We start from the raw sequence: 17,040 nt of genomic DNA on the forward strand, positions 1-17,040 counted from the left end.
CTTTGGAAACTTTTAAATAAGTCACAGTGACTTAACCTTGGCATTTTAGGCATTTTTTGCAAATCATAACTGACGTAACCCAAATTGAAACTACATATTATTAATTCAAATGAAAAACAATTTACTGACCGATAGGGCTTTTTAATTAACATAATATGTAAGCATTTATTCGTGTGAAAAATTACAAAATCAAATTGTGAAAATAATTATTCCGGTGGCAGTGGAAGGTCGTCATCAAACAAGTCTCTCTTCTTCTGCTGAATAACAGAGAGAGGTACAGCGAAATCATTTCCATCACGGGTGTTACTGGAAAAGAAAAGAGAAAATTATTACAGGATTTTAAAAATCCCGTGTGTCTCCAATTTATATCCGAAACTGAACTTTAATAAGGAGGACTATTCATTTCTTAAATAATATACTGTTAGACTAGAAAAAGAAAATACGTTTATTTTGGAACATAAGATCATCATTGTATCACTTATTCCACGTCATTAAATTCGAGCCTGTTGGCATCCCTACTCATCGGCAAGAAGACAGAGGGTGTTATCAACAAATATGGTGAATTTCTTTATTAAGAATAAAACTTTGAACAAACATAACATGCAAAATAAACTTATCATAGAGATAAGGGGAAAATATGTCACGATGCCTCAGTAGGCCCATTTGTCGATGCGCAGTACTACAACAGTAACTGCGCAGCCATGACACGAACAAATTACGTCGTATGCTTATTTCAAATTCATGAATCGGAATTGATAAGTGAATGAAAGCTAGTTTAATATTTATGAGTTTGACCCTGTGACGTAATGCTCATGTCTGGGATCGGTGCCCAATATTTACTGCGCAGATTATTAAAATAATTAAGCGTCGGCGTTTTATTTAAATCGATAAAATAAGTAGCACATTTATCTATCTATTTAACAGACTTACTTTTCCTGACACATGTAAATTTTTGGCTCTAAGGTATACCCCGGTTTTCTTACAATATTTTCGTTGCACCTTCAGAGAGAATAAGGAAGGAGAGAAAGTTCTCCCTCTCGCTCAAATTAAAAAAAATAATCTTTTAACTTAAAACAAATGGGTCCTAAACGCATTATCAGAATTCCTTTGTTTTAATAGCCAGAAGAGTAACAAACAAAGCTCAAGATTAAAATCGTAGTAAAATAAAAATAAAATACTTTTTTATGGAACATAAGATCATCATGGTATCTTTATCATGGTACTTATTCCACGTCATTAAATTCAAATCATGTCAACAATTCAGTAATGCTAATCATATAACTTATATATGGTTATAAAGTCTGTCATTGCTTCATAAAATTAGCACGCCTGCTTTAAGCAAGCATCAAAATACGCAATAAAATGAGTAATCATTTCAATAATAATTCGTCGGTCTAAGATTTTTTTATAGAAATATACACACCATTTGCAATAGGGTCATATAAAAAGCAGAGGTCCAATATTATTATTCTAGTCTTATCATGTTGTCATGAACATAAAGCTAAACACGAATTGACGTCACCTCGTAATCAGTTTTAAATATTTTTTGCGATAAAGAAAGTCTTATTTATTTTTATATGTATACACACGACACAGATTATACATACTGGTATAAACTACATTGTGTGTTATATAATATTATACTTATTTAATACCGTCCAAGTCCGTTAGAAATACAGAATTATACCGTCATTCTTTACTTTTATCTTTACTGCAATTACTGGTTAACTATCGTACAGTTTGAGTCAGAGGTCCTGGTTCGACAAGTGAAACATTCATTGTATCGTATCTGTCCACAAAGCAATGCTATTTTTCTGTTAATTTTATGCTTTATCTCCGGTCCGGATTATCGAAGGACCAAAATGTATCACAGTTTATTATATTAACACAAGACGTTCCGACCACATTTGCTAGGTGATTCTACATCCCACGGAACTTTTACTAAGAAAATATTTACCAACATATAAAAACAATCGACTTGTAAGTATACTAACCTAGCTGCTGTATTGAGACGAGATTCACTAGATCGACGGGTCACTGTGGTGGCGCTATCTGCTCGTGATGTCGCTTAAACAGATAGGACAGAGGAGGACATTAGGTTTTTAAATATTTTATAAGATCTGAACTGTAACCTATTTTATATTCGAAAAGGGTTACCGGAAGCTGCAACGGCGTTTCAATGCCCGATGCTTCGTTAAATACGTAATGACTTAAGCAGGCATCAATTTAGTTTGGTTATACCATACCGTATTGTAGTTAACCTACAATAAATGTAGTTAATTCGACATTAGATATACTTTAATACTCATTAATAAAACTATATTGATTAGAATAATGCAACTTAAACAAAAATCTAGTAAGAGCAATTACAATAAAAGATATCCAGTTTAAACCGGACGCGATCAAGTTCCGATATATCCAGTTTAACGCGCTCCAATTTCATAGGTTCGCCAGATTGGTTATCGCAAAATAATTACTGGGTCAACCTTACCACGAATTTCTATTGGAGACTGGCTCAGTCCAGATGATATACTGCTTGCCGAAGTGATCGACGCTAAAAAGAAAATAAAGTTTTTATTTTATTAGCCCAAACGCTACAAAGAACCTGTGAGATGAGTACGAATCTGAAGGAAGGAAGTGTTTTACGTAGGAAACGCACCATGCATGCTCGTATTTTGAACTTGTCATAATATCAAATATAAATAAATTCAAAGCTCTCGTTAAACGTAAATTAATAAAATTAACTTCTATATACATTTGGGTAATATTTAAATGATGCTTATCAATATATATATATATATACAAACAACTTCTAGAAAAAATTGCGGTTAAAAGGAATGGCGGTTTTCTTGCCCGCTCTACGCCCTTGACTTTTGAACTTGTAGTAAATGTTAATTTAAAATTAAATTTATAATTAATTTAACTTCTTTTCTGACAAAAATAAGTGTACTTGTTTACCTATATGAATAAAGTTCTGGAGTCTGAGTCTAACCAACAAAAATGTCAGCACTCTCAGTAGGACAAAATAACAAAACCTTTGACGTATTGTTTTGTATGACACTTCATGACATAAATGTTTGTTATGATATTTTCAAAATCGGTTGAAGGAGTTGCCGACGTCACAGAATAAATCACACGTTATCGTGGTTCAAAGTTGGTGATAGTGCTCGCTATTTAAACGTCTTTACACTGCTAACGAAAACAATTATTATTATTAAAACACGCTTATCAAAGGATATTTAGAGGAAATGAGAGCATAGTGTTCTGACGATTTTTGATTTATTAACACGATTGGTATACATTTCTAGAAAAAATACTTGGCTGTAGAAAAGTTTCATAAGAAAGTCAGTATTTATGATATATATTTGCTAGGGATTTCAAAAAGTGATAGTTACGTTTTAAGATCATATTTTTATCAGCTTAAAGTGGACTCTAATCAACAGAGCTGCATTTTAAACGTTTCTCTGGATTATTTTTACCTGTTTCTTGCTTGAAACTGTAGGGATTTAGATCTTTGGATATACTTAATATTAGACACTAATACTTCTACCGATTCCGTTGCTTTTCAACATTGCTGATAAATTATGCGTAATTGAACAGTTATTTGATAATAAAAAATAATTTCCCAAAACTGTGCGTCACACACATCTTAGCATTTATAGTCACGAGCGAGAAATGTATGTCAGTGTTGGTTCGATAGTTACTCACAGATAATAAACAAAACGCATTTAATAAGAACAAATACCTCTTTCCTGCTGTTTGGCTCGCGCCTGCGCTCGTTGCAACTCTCGGCTCCATGCATTTGTCTCAGCCAATCCTTGGTCCCCACATAGTTTTACTATTAACTTTAAACCTAGTAAACACATTTAAATTTCAATTGTTAACGCAGTTTTTTCAAAATTTTATATCTAATTTTAACGAACATTAAATACTGTTGAAATAAGTACGAAATAATTTTATTATAAAATGTGTTATGTAAAAATTATTGTCCAGAACCGATTATATTTTAAATGGAGGAAACTATCTGCCCTGTTAATTTTTTTATCTAAATATTCTTTTCACTGTGCATAAAGTTTTTTCTTTTCTTTCTATATTTCAATATCAACATAAATTCTTAAATTTTATATAAAGTCTATATAGATATTTACTAAATTAAAACGCAAATGATAAAGCTATCTACTTGTTTAAATTTAGTGAAAGTCTAAAAAACAACACAATCATTCATGTTTGCCTTCAAGATAAGTGATAAACAGACCGAACAAAACAGATTTATGACCTAAATATGTTATTTTTTATTATATATGCCCCGCCCTCGTCCAAAAATATTCATTTATTTTCATAAAAAAAGGTTCAAAGTAATAACGCCTCGATTCGGAGGATAATGTTGATATTTCCTGCACTTTTGTGATGTAGTGATCATTTTGGACTTACAGCCTATCGAAGTAAGAGTATGTGGAATAAAGTGCAAACACACTTACAAAAGGATGAGGGTAGATCTAAAAAGACAGACACGGGCGATGATGTGAAGGCCCACATTTATTTAAGTTAATTATAAGATTTAGTTAAGTATACTTTATTATTGTTTTATTAATCCTAATATATTGTTCCCTGTTATGTCGCCCACCTACCAGTGTCGATAGAAATAAATCCTAGAGAATATTATCAAACGAAAATAAAATACAAAAAAGGATTCCAATTGCTTTGTTATTTTTTTATTCAAATTTCAAAAATATTTTTTTCCTTAGCTTAAAAAATTAATAGATAATAAAAAAACAAAAAGTTCTTAAATATTCTGAAGCTATGTATGTATAAACTCACATTGAACATTATCTGGAAACCGCGAGTTGAGTTTTTTGTATAGAGACAGTGCTTCTTGGTAACGACCACTCGCCCGAAGACAACCACCAATGAGGAGGCCCCATTGGGGCTGAAAATTAATTATAACAAAAGATTAGGAAGCTTCTGGTAGGTTCTTCTTCGGTCTCTTTCCTGAATACAAGAAATTATCAGTTCATATCATACATATCAATTTCCCAATCGCCTTTCAAATATGCGGTGTATATTCATACTTTGACTAAAGTTTATTTAAATTATAACCTAGAATTAAAAAAAACTCACATTGTTGGGCTGCAATCGCGCTGCCCGTCTATAATACTGCAAAGCTTCTTCGGTTGATGACTCTCCGGCCAGCCATTGTAAGGCAGACAGTTCGCATGGCCACACCGCTTCCACCTTTGAAGAGGCATTATATGTTTTTTAGGTTTGCATAAAATATATAAAAAAATCAATGCCTTTTTTTTTGGCAATTCTCCTCAAATGCGAAAACTACAAGCAGCAGCGAAACGACACTTTTGAGATGGCAACATCTAGTTGGGTGGTAAAATTAGTGTTTTATAATATAAATATGACCAGAATCGATAAACTACTCGCGTATTATAAACTAAATAAATGTAGAAAGGATTACGAACATCTTGATAGTGATGCTTGGCTGTCTGTACGTCGCCCATTTCCGTGTGCAACTGCGCAAGCGCACAAGAAACACCCGCGTCCCAGGTACCAATCATACTGTACCTGCAAATTACAAAAAGAATTCTTAAATCAACTAATGAGTGTAAACTTAGCATACGAAAAAATGTCTTTATTGCTAGGTTTCAAAATTGATTTCCTAGAAAACAAATTATACATTATGTAAAAATTCCTGTAATGTATATCTTTTTATAGAACAGAGCAAGCAAATGGGCAAGAGACCTGATATGAAGTAAAAAACAATTTAAATATATAATAAAATTGATATATGTATAGTTTACCAATGGTCTGCGCTGCCACTGCTATTGTCAGACGTACGCGCGAGCCTCGCGAGTCCGGCCGCGGCCAGCGCCCGCAGAGTGCCGCCTGCGCCTGACCCACTGCGCATGCGCCGCCAACGCGCTTCGGCGCCGCTTTCCTCGCCGCACATTTCCAATATTAGTGCTGCAAACAGTTTAAATAACTCCTATTATTTACAAATTTTTATTAAGAAAATCTATGGATCTGACACATTGGAGTTAATTTCGTACAACAAAAATAACAAGTTTTGAAAGTCTCAAATAGAGAAGAAAGAGCTGTTTTCGCCATTATTGGCCATAAATCGTTATACAAAAAGTATTGTTGTTTTATATCAACCGATTCTTGTTTGACGTGTAAGATTATTGTAGAAATTATGTGAAGTAAACTAAAAGACAGAGAAAACGAATGATTGAATAAGTCATCAAATCAAAATCAGTTTAATAGTTTTTGACATAACCATGTATTTTTGGAAGGTTGGAGGGGACAAACGGGTCACAAATCTCATCCTTTTTGGCACAGTCAGCAACTATTGAACTACGTCAAATATGCCAGCTGTCAAAACCTCAATTGTAATAAAAAGTACAATATTTAAGAACGCTACTATGCTGTACTTCCACTTACACTTATCGGCTAGTTAAGCTCCAGAAAACGTTTTTGTCTGTAAATAACGCATACCCAGATCGTGAACAGCGATAAGATCAGCCGGATCCAGATGTGTGGCCGTGGACAATTGGTTCAAGACGTTGGCCGTGCTGTTGGCCTGGCCCGAGGACATCTCCGCCAGAGCGGCTGTCAATCGCCCAGGACACGAGTAGGGGTCATCCTTGCACGCCGCCTCGCTTAAAGATTGGGCTTCCGACCATTTTCCAAGCTGTAATTAATTACAAATCGGATGTTAATTAAAAGTAATACGAATAATAATAATAATAAAGTGTTTATTCATTTTAAGTAAATTTTCATTCCCAGGTGTAAGATTTGGAAACCCTTGTATGTAAAAAATACATGTATCAGGGTTCCCAGCTCTTCCATAAACAAACTTAATTCTAAATTCCTAAATGTAAAATAATATTTAACCTTATTTTATTTGTGTGATGTGTAATTACGTAGTAGGTCTCAAGCAGCTCTAACAATGCATAGGGCGAATCACTTTTGTAGAAATATTGGTATTTTACTTTTAATCATTTAGGTATCCTAGATTACTACTTCATTTAGTTAAAAAACTAATAAACATATAACATGAATAAACATCTAATGACTAACAACTTGATATCATTACATTTTGTTAATGACACTGGAAGGAAGAAAGATCCAGGCTAAGCCTAAGATACTAACGCTAGTGCTAATAGAAGTATATTATGTATAAGATTGATATTATGTATTGTTACTAATAACTTTTAGCATATAATTTTTATAATTATTTATAACTTACAGCATATGCGACAAAAGCGGCATCCGCATTAGCCTCAGCTCGAAGCACTCGATCGTTCGGATGCGCCCGCGCCACCGCTTTAAGCCGCTGCAGCGCTTTAAGTCCGGCCGCCGTCCCGCTACCGCCAGATGCTGCAGCGCCACGAAGCGATGCAAGCGCACTGCCGAGTTCGAGCCGAGCTCCCGCCCCCCCTCCAGAGTAACCACGAAGTGCTTCGACACACCAAGACGAACCGCTGAAATTTATCAAAATACTAATGAAGTATTAAATTTGATTATTTACGAACTCTCTCGAGTTTGTTGTATTTCTTGAGTATAGTACTGCCAGTTCTCAAATCAACGGCGTAGAACGGAAGAGAAGAACTGTAACACAAATAGTGCAACTCTCCGCCACTCTTTTTAATCGCGAAGTATTTTTTTTTTCACACAACGAAAATCACTCCCAATATTATCGCCACCAATTATGTAAAGGTTACATATTTTTATTAGATATAAACACACTTACACTGAACAAAGCAGTAAATTTGATTAACCAAAAGTTGAATTAAAAATTATGGATGTGTGAACAGTTTTACCCTAAATCATCATCCCTCAGACTCCGACCGGTGGGCCGCGCCAAAGCTGCGGCGGCAAGAGCAAGACATCTATCGGCGTGAGAGGCGGCGGATCGTGACCATCGCGACAGGCGATCTCCTCGCACCACGTCTCGTACTACGCATTCGTAGGCGTCGTTTTCCTTTATTTGTGGGATTTCAGTGAATTACAAATATATCAGTATTTATATTAATATATACAACATAGTTTTTTATAGTAGTCACTGCCAGAATATGACTTTTGAGCACTCCCAAAGTGTTCAAGTATTGATAATTATTAATCCGAGAATACTGGATCTCTCATAAATATCCAACAAAATCCAAAAACTGGATAGAAAATTAATAGAGGATTAGGTTAATTTAATAGCGGATTTTTTTACTATCTACCAATCTATTTATTGTAAAAATAAATCATAAGTTAAAAAAATGTTTTGTGCGCAGATATAGTTCCGTTTTAATTCGTGATAAAACATATATAATTTGATAACGTAACTACAGTCGAATCGTTTAGAACAACATACATCATATTGGTTATATTGATTTAAATCAAAGGTCCCGGCTGAATTCTATTGTATTAGGTGCTTAATAACAACGTCATCGGCTGTTACGACTATCGGTTTTTACGGCCAAATATGAGTAATCCCTTGGACGTCGTTATAACAGATTTTGACTGTAGAATAAAGAACGAGAGTTTAATATAAGTATATTTTTCAACTGAATCAGGTTTATAAAAAAAAGCAGGAGAAAAACTCCTAAATCTGGCGAGAATATATATACATACTATAGTATGTATTTTATTAAAAAATTTGTATACATACATTCCTCTTTTCATTCTACTGCCTGCCATTGTGTCAAGGTACTTTTATTAAAATAAACGTATATTTAATATTTTTTCGCAGAACAGTTATGTATACTTATATTATTTACATTGTCAATGGGTATGTCGTGGTGATAATTGGGTAACTCTACATCCAACATCGAGTGGAAGGCTGCTTTACCGGCCTCCGCGTCTTCCAAGGCCACAGAACACAATACCAAGTGTAAACCTGTAATATCAAAAACCGTAATTCGTTTACGGTTTTTGTTAATTTTCTATATAAATAAACTATAATTAATAGGAATAAAAATTCTACTTTTTATATCAAATGAAGATATATGGATATACATCTGTCTCTTTTCATCACAACGAAAACAGAATTTGAAGGATAGAGACGGAAAAGTAAGTTTAAACAGTGTAAAAAGGTATTTTAAATATTTATGATTTTAAATTTATTCGATGTTTGATTCATAGGATTGAGACCGATACCTGTTTGAAAATCGCCTTGCTCCTGCATGATATGTTGGAAATTCGTGACAGCATCACGAAACTTGCCCATGCGCACTAACAACAATCCAATATTATGCATCACTTTCATTCTAAAATCATTAAAGTTACTTTAACATTGAATAAAGTGTCCTTGATATCATTCAAACTTCAAAGGATGGATGGAGGATTTATTTCTTTTAAACTGGATTGCAATGTATTAAATATTTGTTCGCCTTGAATATATTATATTAATACTTAGTTTTCCGTAATAAGTCATTGGTTGAATTAAACATAATTTATGAATATTTCTTAATAAATATTTTGTATTCGATTTCTGTGTAAAGGATAGATTTATATAAATCAATTTGTTAATAATTTTGTATGTTAAAATTGAGGTATTGAAAACGTATGTCTGGTTTATACTGATTGTTCGGAAAGTAACCGAACACCTTGCAATTAATTAGCATAAGTACATATAGTTCGCCGCCTGCGCGCGACGCTTTTCTTTATACATCAGTGTGTCATCAACCATCACCGCGATCACTCATTACATTAGTTTTTAAGAGCAAAGCAATCTTTTATTTAATTATCATTAAAGTGTTCGGCAGCAGCCCGAACATTTTTGGTCCTTCGAGCTTACGTACAGGCGGGACCTGAAACGCGAGTTTTCGTGAAAGTTTCGTGTGTACGAAGTGCTAGCACCATTGCATTAAATCATCAAGTGCGGTGAGCTGTACCAGCTCCCACACAGCATATATCACAGCATACATCAGTTGCATAGCATAGCAGCATCAGCATTCGTGAGGTGGCCAGGCAGGCTACTCACACAACAGCATCACTTTTTGTGTGCGAGCCAGGCAGGCTTGCTACGCAGCAGCATACAGCAGCAGCATACAGCATTGACAGCACCGCGTGGGTTCGAGCAACAGCACTACAGTAGCAGCATATCAAGTGAGATCTTTCCATATTACTTTTTAATTCAGCATGGAACTCGATAATCTTATTCAAAATCAAAAAACAACATATGAGGCTCTCGAGTCGTTACAAAGAAATATCAAAAAAGACTCCGCGGAAAGAAAGTCGCTACCGGACTATGCTAAACGTAAGTTAGCTAATCTGGAAGATCTGTGGTCTGACTTTCAACGAAATCATATACAGTTGTGTGCCTATGAAGAAATAAGACAGCATCCGTACATCATCAATTCCGAATATCAATTGGCAACAACTTTATATGAATCCACGAAGGAATTGATCCACCAGATACAAACAAGAGGTTCTGTTCAACATCCTAAGTCAATAAAGGCATCTGCTTCTGGTGTAAGGGATCGGGCAGCCTCTCCACTATCAGATAATAAGCCAGCAGTAACCATTGTGACTCCAGACGCAACAACACAGCAAGCAGAACCCCCGAAATCGAACGAGAAACTTCGGGAGCTTCTTAGAAAACAAATCTCGAATTTTAAGGCATTCGAGAGGACAATAAGTAACATAGATTTAAGTAGCATGTCCGAAAAGTGGGAGTTTGAATACACCCTAAAATCATTACAGCAGCGCTGGTCAGCTATCGACTCTCTTCACTGGGAGATCGACATGTACCAAGAAGGTGAAGATGAGGTATATCAAAACGTATTTTCTAAGAATGAACGAATATACAACGAGCACATCAAATCAATCAACAGCAAATTATGGTCCGTTGCACATTGCGAATATTCTACGCCCAAAATGGATACATACATGCCCCAATCATTTCACTGCAACGTTGTACTCAGCAACTTCGAAGACCTGAAACAATTTTGGGAGATCGAGGGTATAACGGAGGAGTCTTCAATGTCCACAGATGATCAATATTGTATTGACTTTTACAAGCAAACAACAAAAAGACTCGAAGACGGACGGTACCAGGTCAGGTTACCAATGACAGATAATTTTGAAGAGAAATTAGGAGAGTCTAAACATATAGCAATAGCACAATATCGAAACATCGAAAAGAAACTAGCTAAGGATCCTAATTTGGCAACAAGTTGCAAACAATTCATGCAGGAGTATTTAGACTTAGGTCATATGACACTCTGTATAGATAACGAAAGGGCTTCCCCGGAATGTTATCTCCCGCACCACGGCGTGCAGCGTGCCGATGCGGGCAAATTCCTACGCGTTGTTTACAGTGGGTCAGCAAAGACATCGTCTGGGTCCAGTCTTAATGATTTAATGTACAAAGGTCCGAATTTACAAAAAGACTTGCAATCACTAATTTTATCATGGAGACAATATAAAGTCGGCTTCATCGCCGACATAGAAAAAATGTTTCGGAAAATTTTGGTAGATAAAACCGATCAAAATCTTCAAAAAATTGTATGGAGGAATTCACTAGAGGAACCTATCAGATCCTATCACCTTACGACCGTAAGTTACGGGACCAGAGCAGCCGCGTTTCTAGCTATGATGACCCTTAAGCAGTTAGCAGCCAATGAACGCGAAGGTTTTCCTAAAGCAGCGAAAATTCTGGAAAATCAATTCTATATGGATGACCTGGTAAGCGGAGCACATTCTATAGAAGAAGCAAAACAGATTGTAACACAGCTGGATCAGTTATTAAAATCTGGCGGATTCTTGCTCAGAAAGTGGACATCTAATGCAGCAGACATTCTAGAAAATCTGAACAAAGAGCAGACAGAGCAAACATTCAATTTCAAATCAGATAACACAATCAAAACCCTCGGACTAGGGTGGTCTCCAGCTAACGATGCATTTACTTTCGAGTGCAGACTGTCCAAGGAAACAACATTAAAATTAACAAAGCGGAAGTTACTATCAGAAATATCAAAGGTGTTTGATCCGTTGGGCTGGCTAGCGCCAGTCGTTACTAAGCTTAAGCTACTTTTCCAAAAAGTTTGGATGGAAGTCAAAGAATGGGAAGACGAAGTATCAGCCGAATGTGTAACAGAGTGGATAAGAATCAGAGCAAACCTGGAAAGGAGACCGATCATCAAATTGTCAGCATTACCTCTCGCCGATACGGCATCTAAAAACGAGCAAGAACAAAACAAGAAAAAAGCATCAAGCAAGCAAACGAATGAATCATGTAAAGGTCAATCATTAGCCGGAAAGAAGACACGACCAAGCAGACAAGTTAAGAAGAAATTCGACTTTATATCAATGGCGATAGGGCTTCTTTCATTCATGAGCATTATGCCTACTTCTAGATCGGAGTATAATATTACAGAGATGAGCGCCAGCCAATCGTTGTATTTCGACCCCATAACAAAGATGCAACTTATTAGAGACAAATGGACCTTAGTTGTGTACCACGACATGGCCCCGTACTGGCAAGGTGAACAAGCATACAAAAAATTATCAAATCACTTGGACAAACTATGTACTAACATAGAGCATAATCAACAATGCCATATGATTTTACTACAAATGAATCACGACTACTCAGAGTTACAATACAACAATCAACTTTTATTAACACAGCATTTTACCGAGCACTCCAGACAGCGTCGCGGTCTTATCAACGGTGTAGGTTACCTTGCGAACACATTGTTTGGTGTGCTAGATCAGCATTTTGCAGATAAATACTCTGAGGACATTGAACTAATTAGAAATGATCAACAACACTTGGTAAATCTATGGCGTAACCAAACTTCTATAGTAGAGTCAGAATTTAACTTGCGAAAAAGAACAGAAGCATCGATGGAAAGGCAGTATAACATTATAAGTAGTAGGTTAAACTCTCTCGTTAAGGCAACAATTTGATACTATACAAACGGCACCGAACATCCTTACACCAGAGGTTACAGACATCAACCACATTATCAATATAACAATGCCTTACTTCAAAGAAGACGATACAGATATCGATAAACTGAACAGCTCTATAGATGGCTTAGAATCCCAAATAATAAGCATGAAGAGCAACATAGATGAAATGCCTGAGCTATCGAGTCACGACATACATCAATACTCCATCAGCTACAGCCTGGTCGGCGTTTGCGCGTGTGCAGCGCTCGTCGTCGCCTGGAGGAGGTGTCGGCGTCAGCGGCGTCTGGTGCTCTCACCGGGCGTGCAACGCAGTGATAACAGTGAAATAAAATCAGTGGTTCACAGTGAAAGTGAAAGTGTTAGTGCGCGAAAGGCATTATCGATAATCGAAGATAGTGTTATGTAGCATAAGCACGAATTTTTTTTTTCTTTATCAGTAATTTTTTTTTCTCTCATATGTATAATTTTTAGCATTTTGTATTTTTTTCTCTCCCGCCCGGGAGCATGTTCGGAAAGTAACCGAACACCTTGCAATTAATTAGCATAAGTACATATAGTTCGCCGCCTGCGCGCGACGCTTTTCTTTATACATCAGTGTGTCATCAACCATCACCGCGATCACTCATTACATTAGTTTTTAAGAGCAAAGCAATCTTTTATTTAATTATCATTAAAGTGTTCGGCAGCAGCCCGAACACTGATAATTTGGTACCTATGTATAGTTTTTAAATTGAAGTCAAATATCGTAAAAACTGCGGGGAGCATTTAGTACCAAAATAAAAAATAAAGCAGATACCACATGATACCTTAAATCTTTTTCAGCAGTCGGTGTTTGATCTAACGCCATTCTGTACAATTTTAATGCTTTTGGGTGTTCGCCCATCTTGAAGTAAATATTTCCCATATTCACCTGAAACAATTAATATTAGTTCATGTTTTATCAGAGTTATTTATTTCAAGGCAGGAAAATAAACAAAAAATACTTAGGGGTTATTTATAAAATATTAAGGGGTACGGGAAGTGTATATAAACCAAATTACAAGTATTCTGAAAAATTATACAATTCCAAAACTTAAAATAAAATAAACTAAAATTTATCTAATTTAAGTAAAAAAATATATTACTATATATGTATATCATTCTTTAAGCTGTATATCTATCGCTATCTACTACTTACGCCCTGACTTACCCCACCCATATCCACTTACCTTTAACCTATTCGCATGTGGAAATAACTTATTCCGTGTCAACAATTGATATGTATTCAATGCCTCTGTATACATTTCGTTAAGCGCATATTGGTCTGCTAAGTTGCACAGCACCTATAAGTGTCCATTGTTATATTATTATTATATACTTTATAATAAAAGTAGTTTAAGCCAGAATTAATATAATGTTTGTAGAAAAACAGTTCTAGAACGCTTCTTATATCGTCCCTCTTATAGACGTACCGAAAGGTCCTGCTGAATTCTAGATTCTTAATAACAACGTCATTGGCTGTGACGACTATCGGTTTTTACGACCAAATATGAGTAGTCTCTTCGATGTCGTTATAACAGATTTTGACAGTACCAATCATATAAAAAATTGACACTTTTACAATACTTACACAAAAAGTGAGGTCTAAATTGTGTGAATCTCCTAAATTGGCCTGCTCTTGAGTTCTTATCAGTTGTCTCTCAAGCGTTGAAGCCTCTTGAGCTTTTGCTAAGGCCTAGAATAAGATGTAGTATAACAACACGTATATTATTGACATAGGTAATATGGTTACGTTCAAGTATTACGAAAGCAGATTTAGTTAAATTTAAGCCCCCCCCCCTCATATAGTCAGCAAAACAAACAAAGCTCTTAAAAATAGTAGTACATAAATGTATTAATTTTTTGTAGGAATCCTCGAAAATGTATTGCGTTTTCAAGCATAGACACTGTGTGGTTAATATGTTTGCAAAAGTAAATAATTACTGTTGACGTAATCACCAAATAATAAAAACAAAGACCCCCCCCAGCCTCTATAGAGCTTTAGATTAGATTAATTGTTAAAGTGCATGGCGTAGGAGAAACTGTCATCCAAAATACACCTGTGTTAGTTCTTCTTCCCTTTTGTTGCTTTCTTCTTCCGTTTCCGTCCGAGCACTGAGCATACACGACTCTTCTACGAGCACCATTATTTTCGATTCCATCTGTTTTATTTTGTCTTCTATCCTGAAATATATAATAAACTATGTAAAATCTTAGATTATTGCTAATTTTCGTGTTTTTCGACTTTAATTTAGGAATAGGCAGTCAATTTATATTCGATCGTTCGATGGGATCGATTATGGGATTGCGATCTTGAGTGGTATTTGAAAAGCGATTTTTGTTAAATTTGTATTATAAACTATGCACCAACAACTCAGCTATTTAACGATCCACAAAATTCTTACACCATGGCTATCAAACTATTTAATCACTTACCCAGAAGTTATAGATCACTGCCGTGTAATATTCTCAAGAGAAAAGTGATGAGATTTTTAAAGACAAGGTGCCTTAATGTGGAAGAGTTTTTAGATCATTAGTTTTGTCAACAACTATAAATATTTTAGAAAGAGATCCACTATTTCTAATGACGCGTTAGTTTGCTGAAATCATTGTTATCTTCTCTTTATATCACTGAGCAATGCCAACTCACGTGTCTTCCTTTTTCTCTTCCTTGGCACTAGTATCACGTAGTGTGGAAGTGTAGCCAGCGGCTCTGTGTGCGGTAACTGGCCTCGTACTAGCTGTTCCTGCTCTGGACCCACCACGGATGCTTGTGGTACCAATGCGAAACATCTGTGAAGGAAGGTATGTATCTGTCGCTAGCTTAATTAGCCTTTCAATTAACACCCTAGCCTTTTAACTAAACGGCCCCTTCAACTAGCCGCCTGAAAGATGTTGATCAAACAGCTAGGCTAGACATGAATCGATGACGTTTCATTACTTGTTTAGCTGGTAACTGTTTAGTTAAATCAGGCTAGGCTGTTAATAGAACGGCTAATTAAGCTAGTTGGCTACGACGTATCGATTGAATCATATTATATAATATCAAGGGAACACTCATAATATATTGGAGACACAAAGTTTTGCCCGTTTGCCCCCTGTTCTATAAAAATAGTCGCTTCTTCGGCTGGGAATTTATTTTATTTTCGTTGAAGAAATTAATTATTTTACATACTAAATGATCATTATAGTCTTGACATACAAGCGTACTTCTCTTTCAGCGAGCACTTTCTAGTTTAGTTAGTTACCGAACTGGGTTGCCTGGGAGAAAATTCTCTAAGCCGTAAGACCGCCTAATTACATCCTTTAAATACTTTAACTTTTTGTGATGTAAATAAAGTTGTTTTTTTATCAAAAGCATATTTATAATATTTTGAGTAAATTAATGATGACGGAACGGTTTTAAACTCCAAATTAATTTATTATCATGAAAAAGTAGCAAAACAACGCCGTGATCCATGTTAGAGTTATATTGTAGAGTACATTACTCACCCCAGTACCCATTCTGCTGGGAGCTTGTCTTCCAATGCCAGCCGTTCTCAACGTTTGCTGTAGAGCGGTATCCTCACGAATACTCCTCGTATCAAGAGCTGGTGGTACATCATTGAAGCCTGCGTACAAGTCGTCATCGTCATCTATCACCACCGCCGTTCTTGGCTTCTCTAATCCCCTAGACACACTAAATCTTGAGCCCAACATTTTCAAATACAGATTGCTCGAAGTAAATGAGCAATAAAGTCAATGTGTTGTGACGCCGTAACCATGGATACGCGGAAACCAAAACAAGCCTGACAGTTGACAGGAGTTTTGTGTCAATAATATTGTTCATAGACCTAAAACTTTTGCAGACTGGTTTCTAAATCTATTTGTAAGTGAACATACAAAAATTATAAAACTTCTACCATGTATGATTGTAAACTCCTTCCAGAAGGTAAGAAGATTACATGGAACTTTGCAGGCTTTACCCCGTAAAGCCTGCAAAGACCTCTGTGCTCCGAGGATTGCCATGTACCAGATAGATAGATAGACCATGTATGATAATCAACTACATTTTATTCATTTTCTACGGTATTCAAATAGGAATTGAAACATTAAAAGAAAAAC

General features: G+C 35.7%; 1 protein-coding gene across 1 annotated transcript; it reads right to left on the bottom strand.

Annotated features, from left to right (window-relative positions):
• Positions 1-82: 82 nt before the first annotated feature.
• On the bottom strand, positions 83-16,642 carry LOC110992904 (intraflagellar transport protein 88 homolog). Its single transcript, XM_045633095.1, has 19 exons — positions 16,429-16,642; positions 15,587-15,729; positions 14,997-15,120; positions 14,528-14,632; positions 14,127-14,240; positions 13,725-13,828; positions 9,154-9,263; positions 8,775-8,893; positions 7,830-7,990; positions 7,256-7,490; positions 6,502-6,697; positions 5,808-5,970; positions 5,469-5,571; positions 5,119-5,232; positions 4,819-4,927; positions 3,746-3,853; positions 2,492-2,554; positions 1,995-2,067; positions 83-306 (listed from the first exon to the last, which is right to left on the bottom strand). The coding sequence occupies exons 1-19, from the start codon at positions 16,633-16,635 to the stop codon at positions 207-209; spliced, it is 2,451 nt and encodes an 816-aa protein (XP_045489051.1). The 5' UTR covers positions 16,636-16,642; the 3' UTR covers positions 83-206.
• Between the last annotated feature and the right edge of the window lie 398 nt (positions 16,643-17,040).

The sequence above is a fragment of the Pieris rapae genome, chromosome 22, assembly GCF_905147795.1.
Source record: "Pieris rapae chromosome 22, ilPieRapa1.1, whole genome shotgun sequence".
Classification (NCBI taxonomy): domain Eukaryota; kingdom Metazoa; phylum Arthropoda; class Insecta; order Lepidoptera; family Pieridae; genus Pieris; species Pieris rapae.

Bases quoted from the DNA above. Each gene is read 5' to 3' on its own strand.
- LOC110992904 (XM_045633095.1), bottom strand. From the start codon at position 16,635: ATGTTGGGCTCAAGATTTAGTGTGTCTAGGGGATTAGAGAAGCCAAGA. The intron at 7,991-8,774 runs GTAAATAATATA...CCACAAATAAAG, and splicing joins ACGACATACCCATTGACAAT to GAAAACGACGCCTACGAATG. The intron at 5,971-6,501 runs GTATGCGTTATT...AACTGTTTGCAG, and splicing joins TATCGCTGTTCACGATCTGG to CACTAATATTGGAAATGTGC.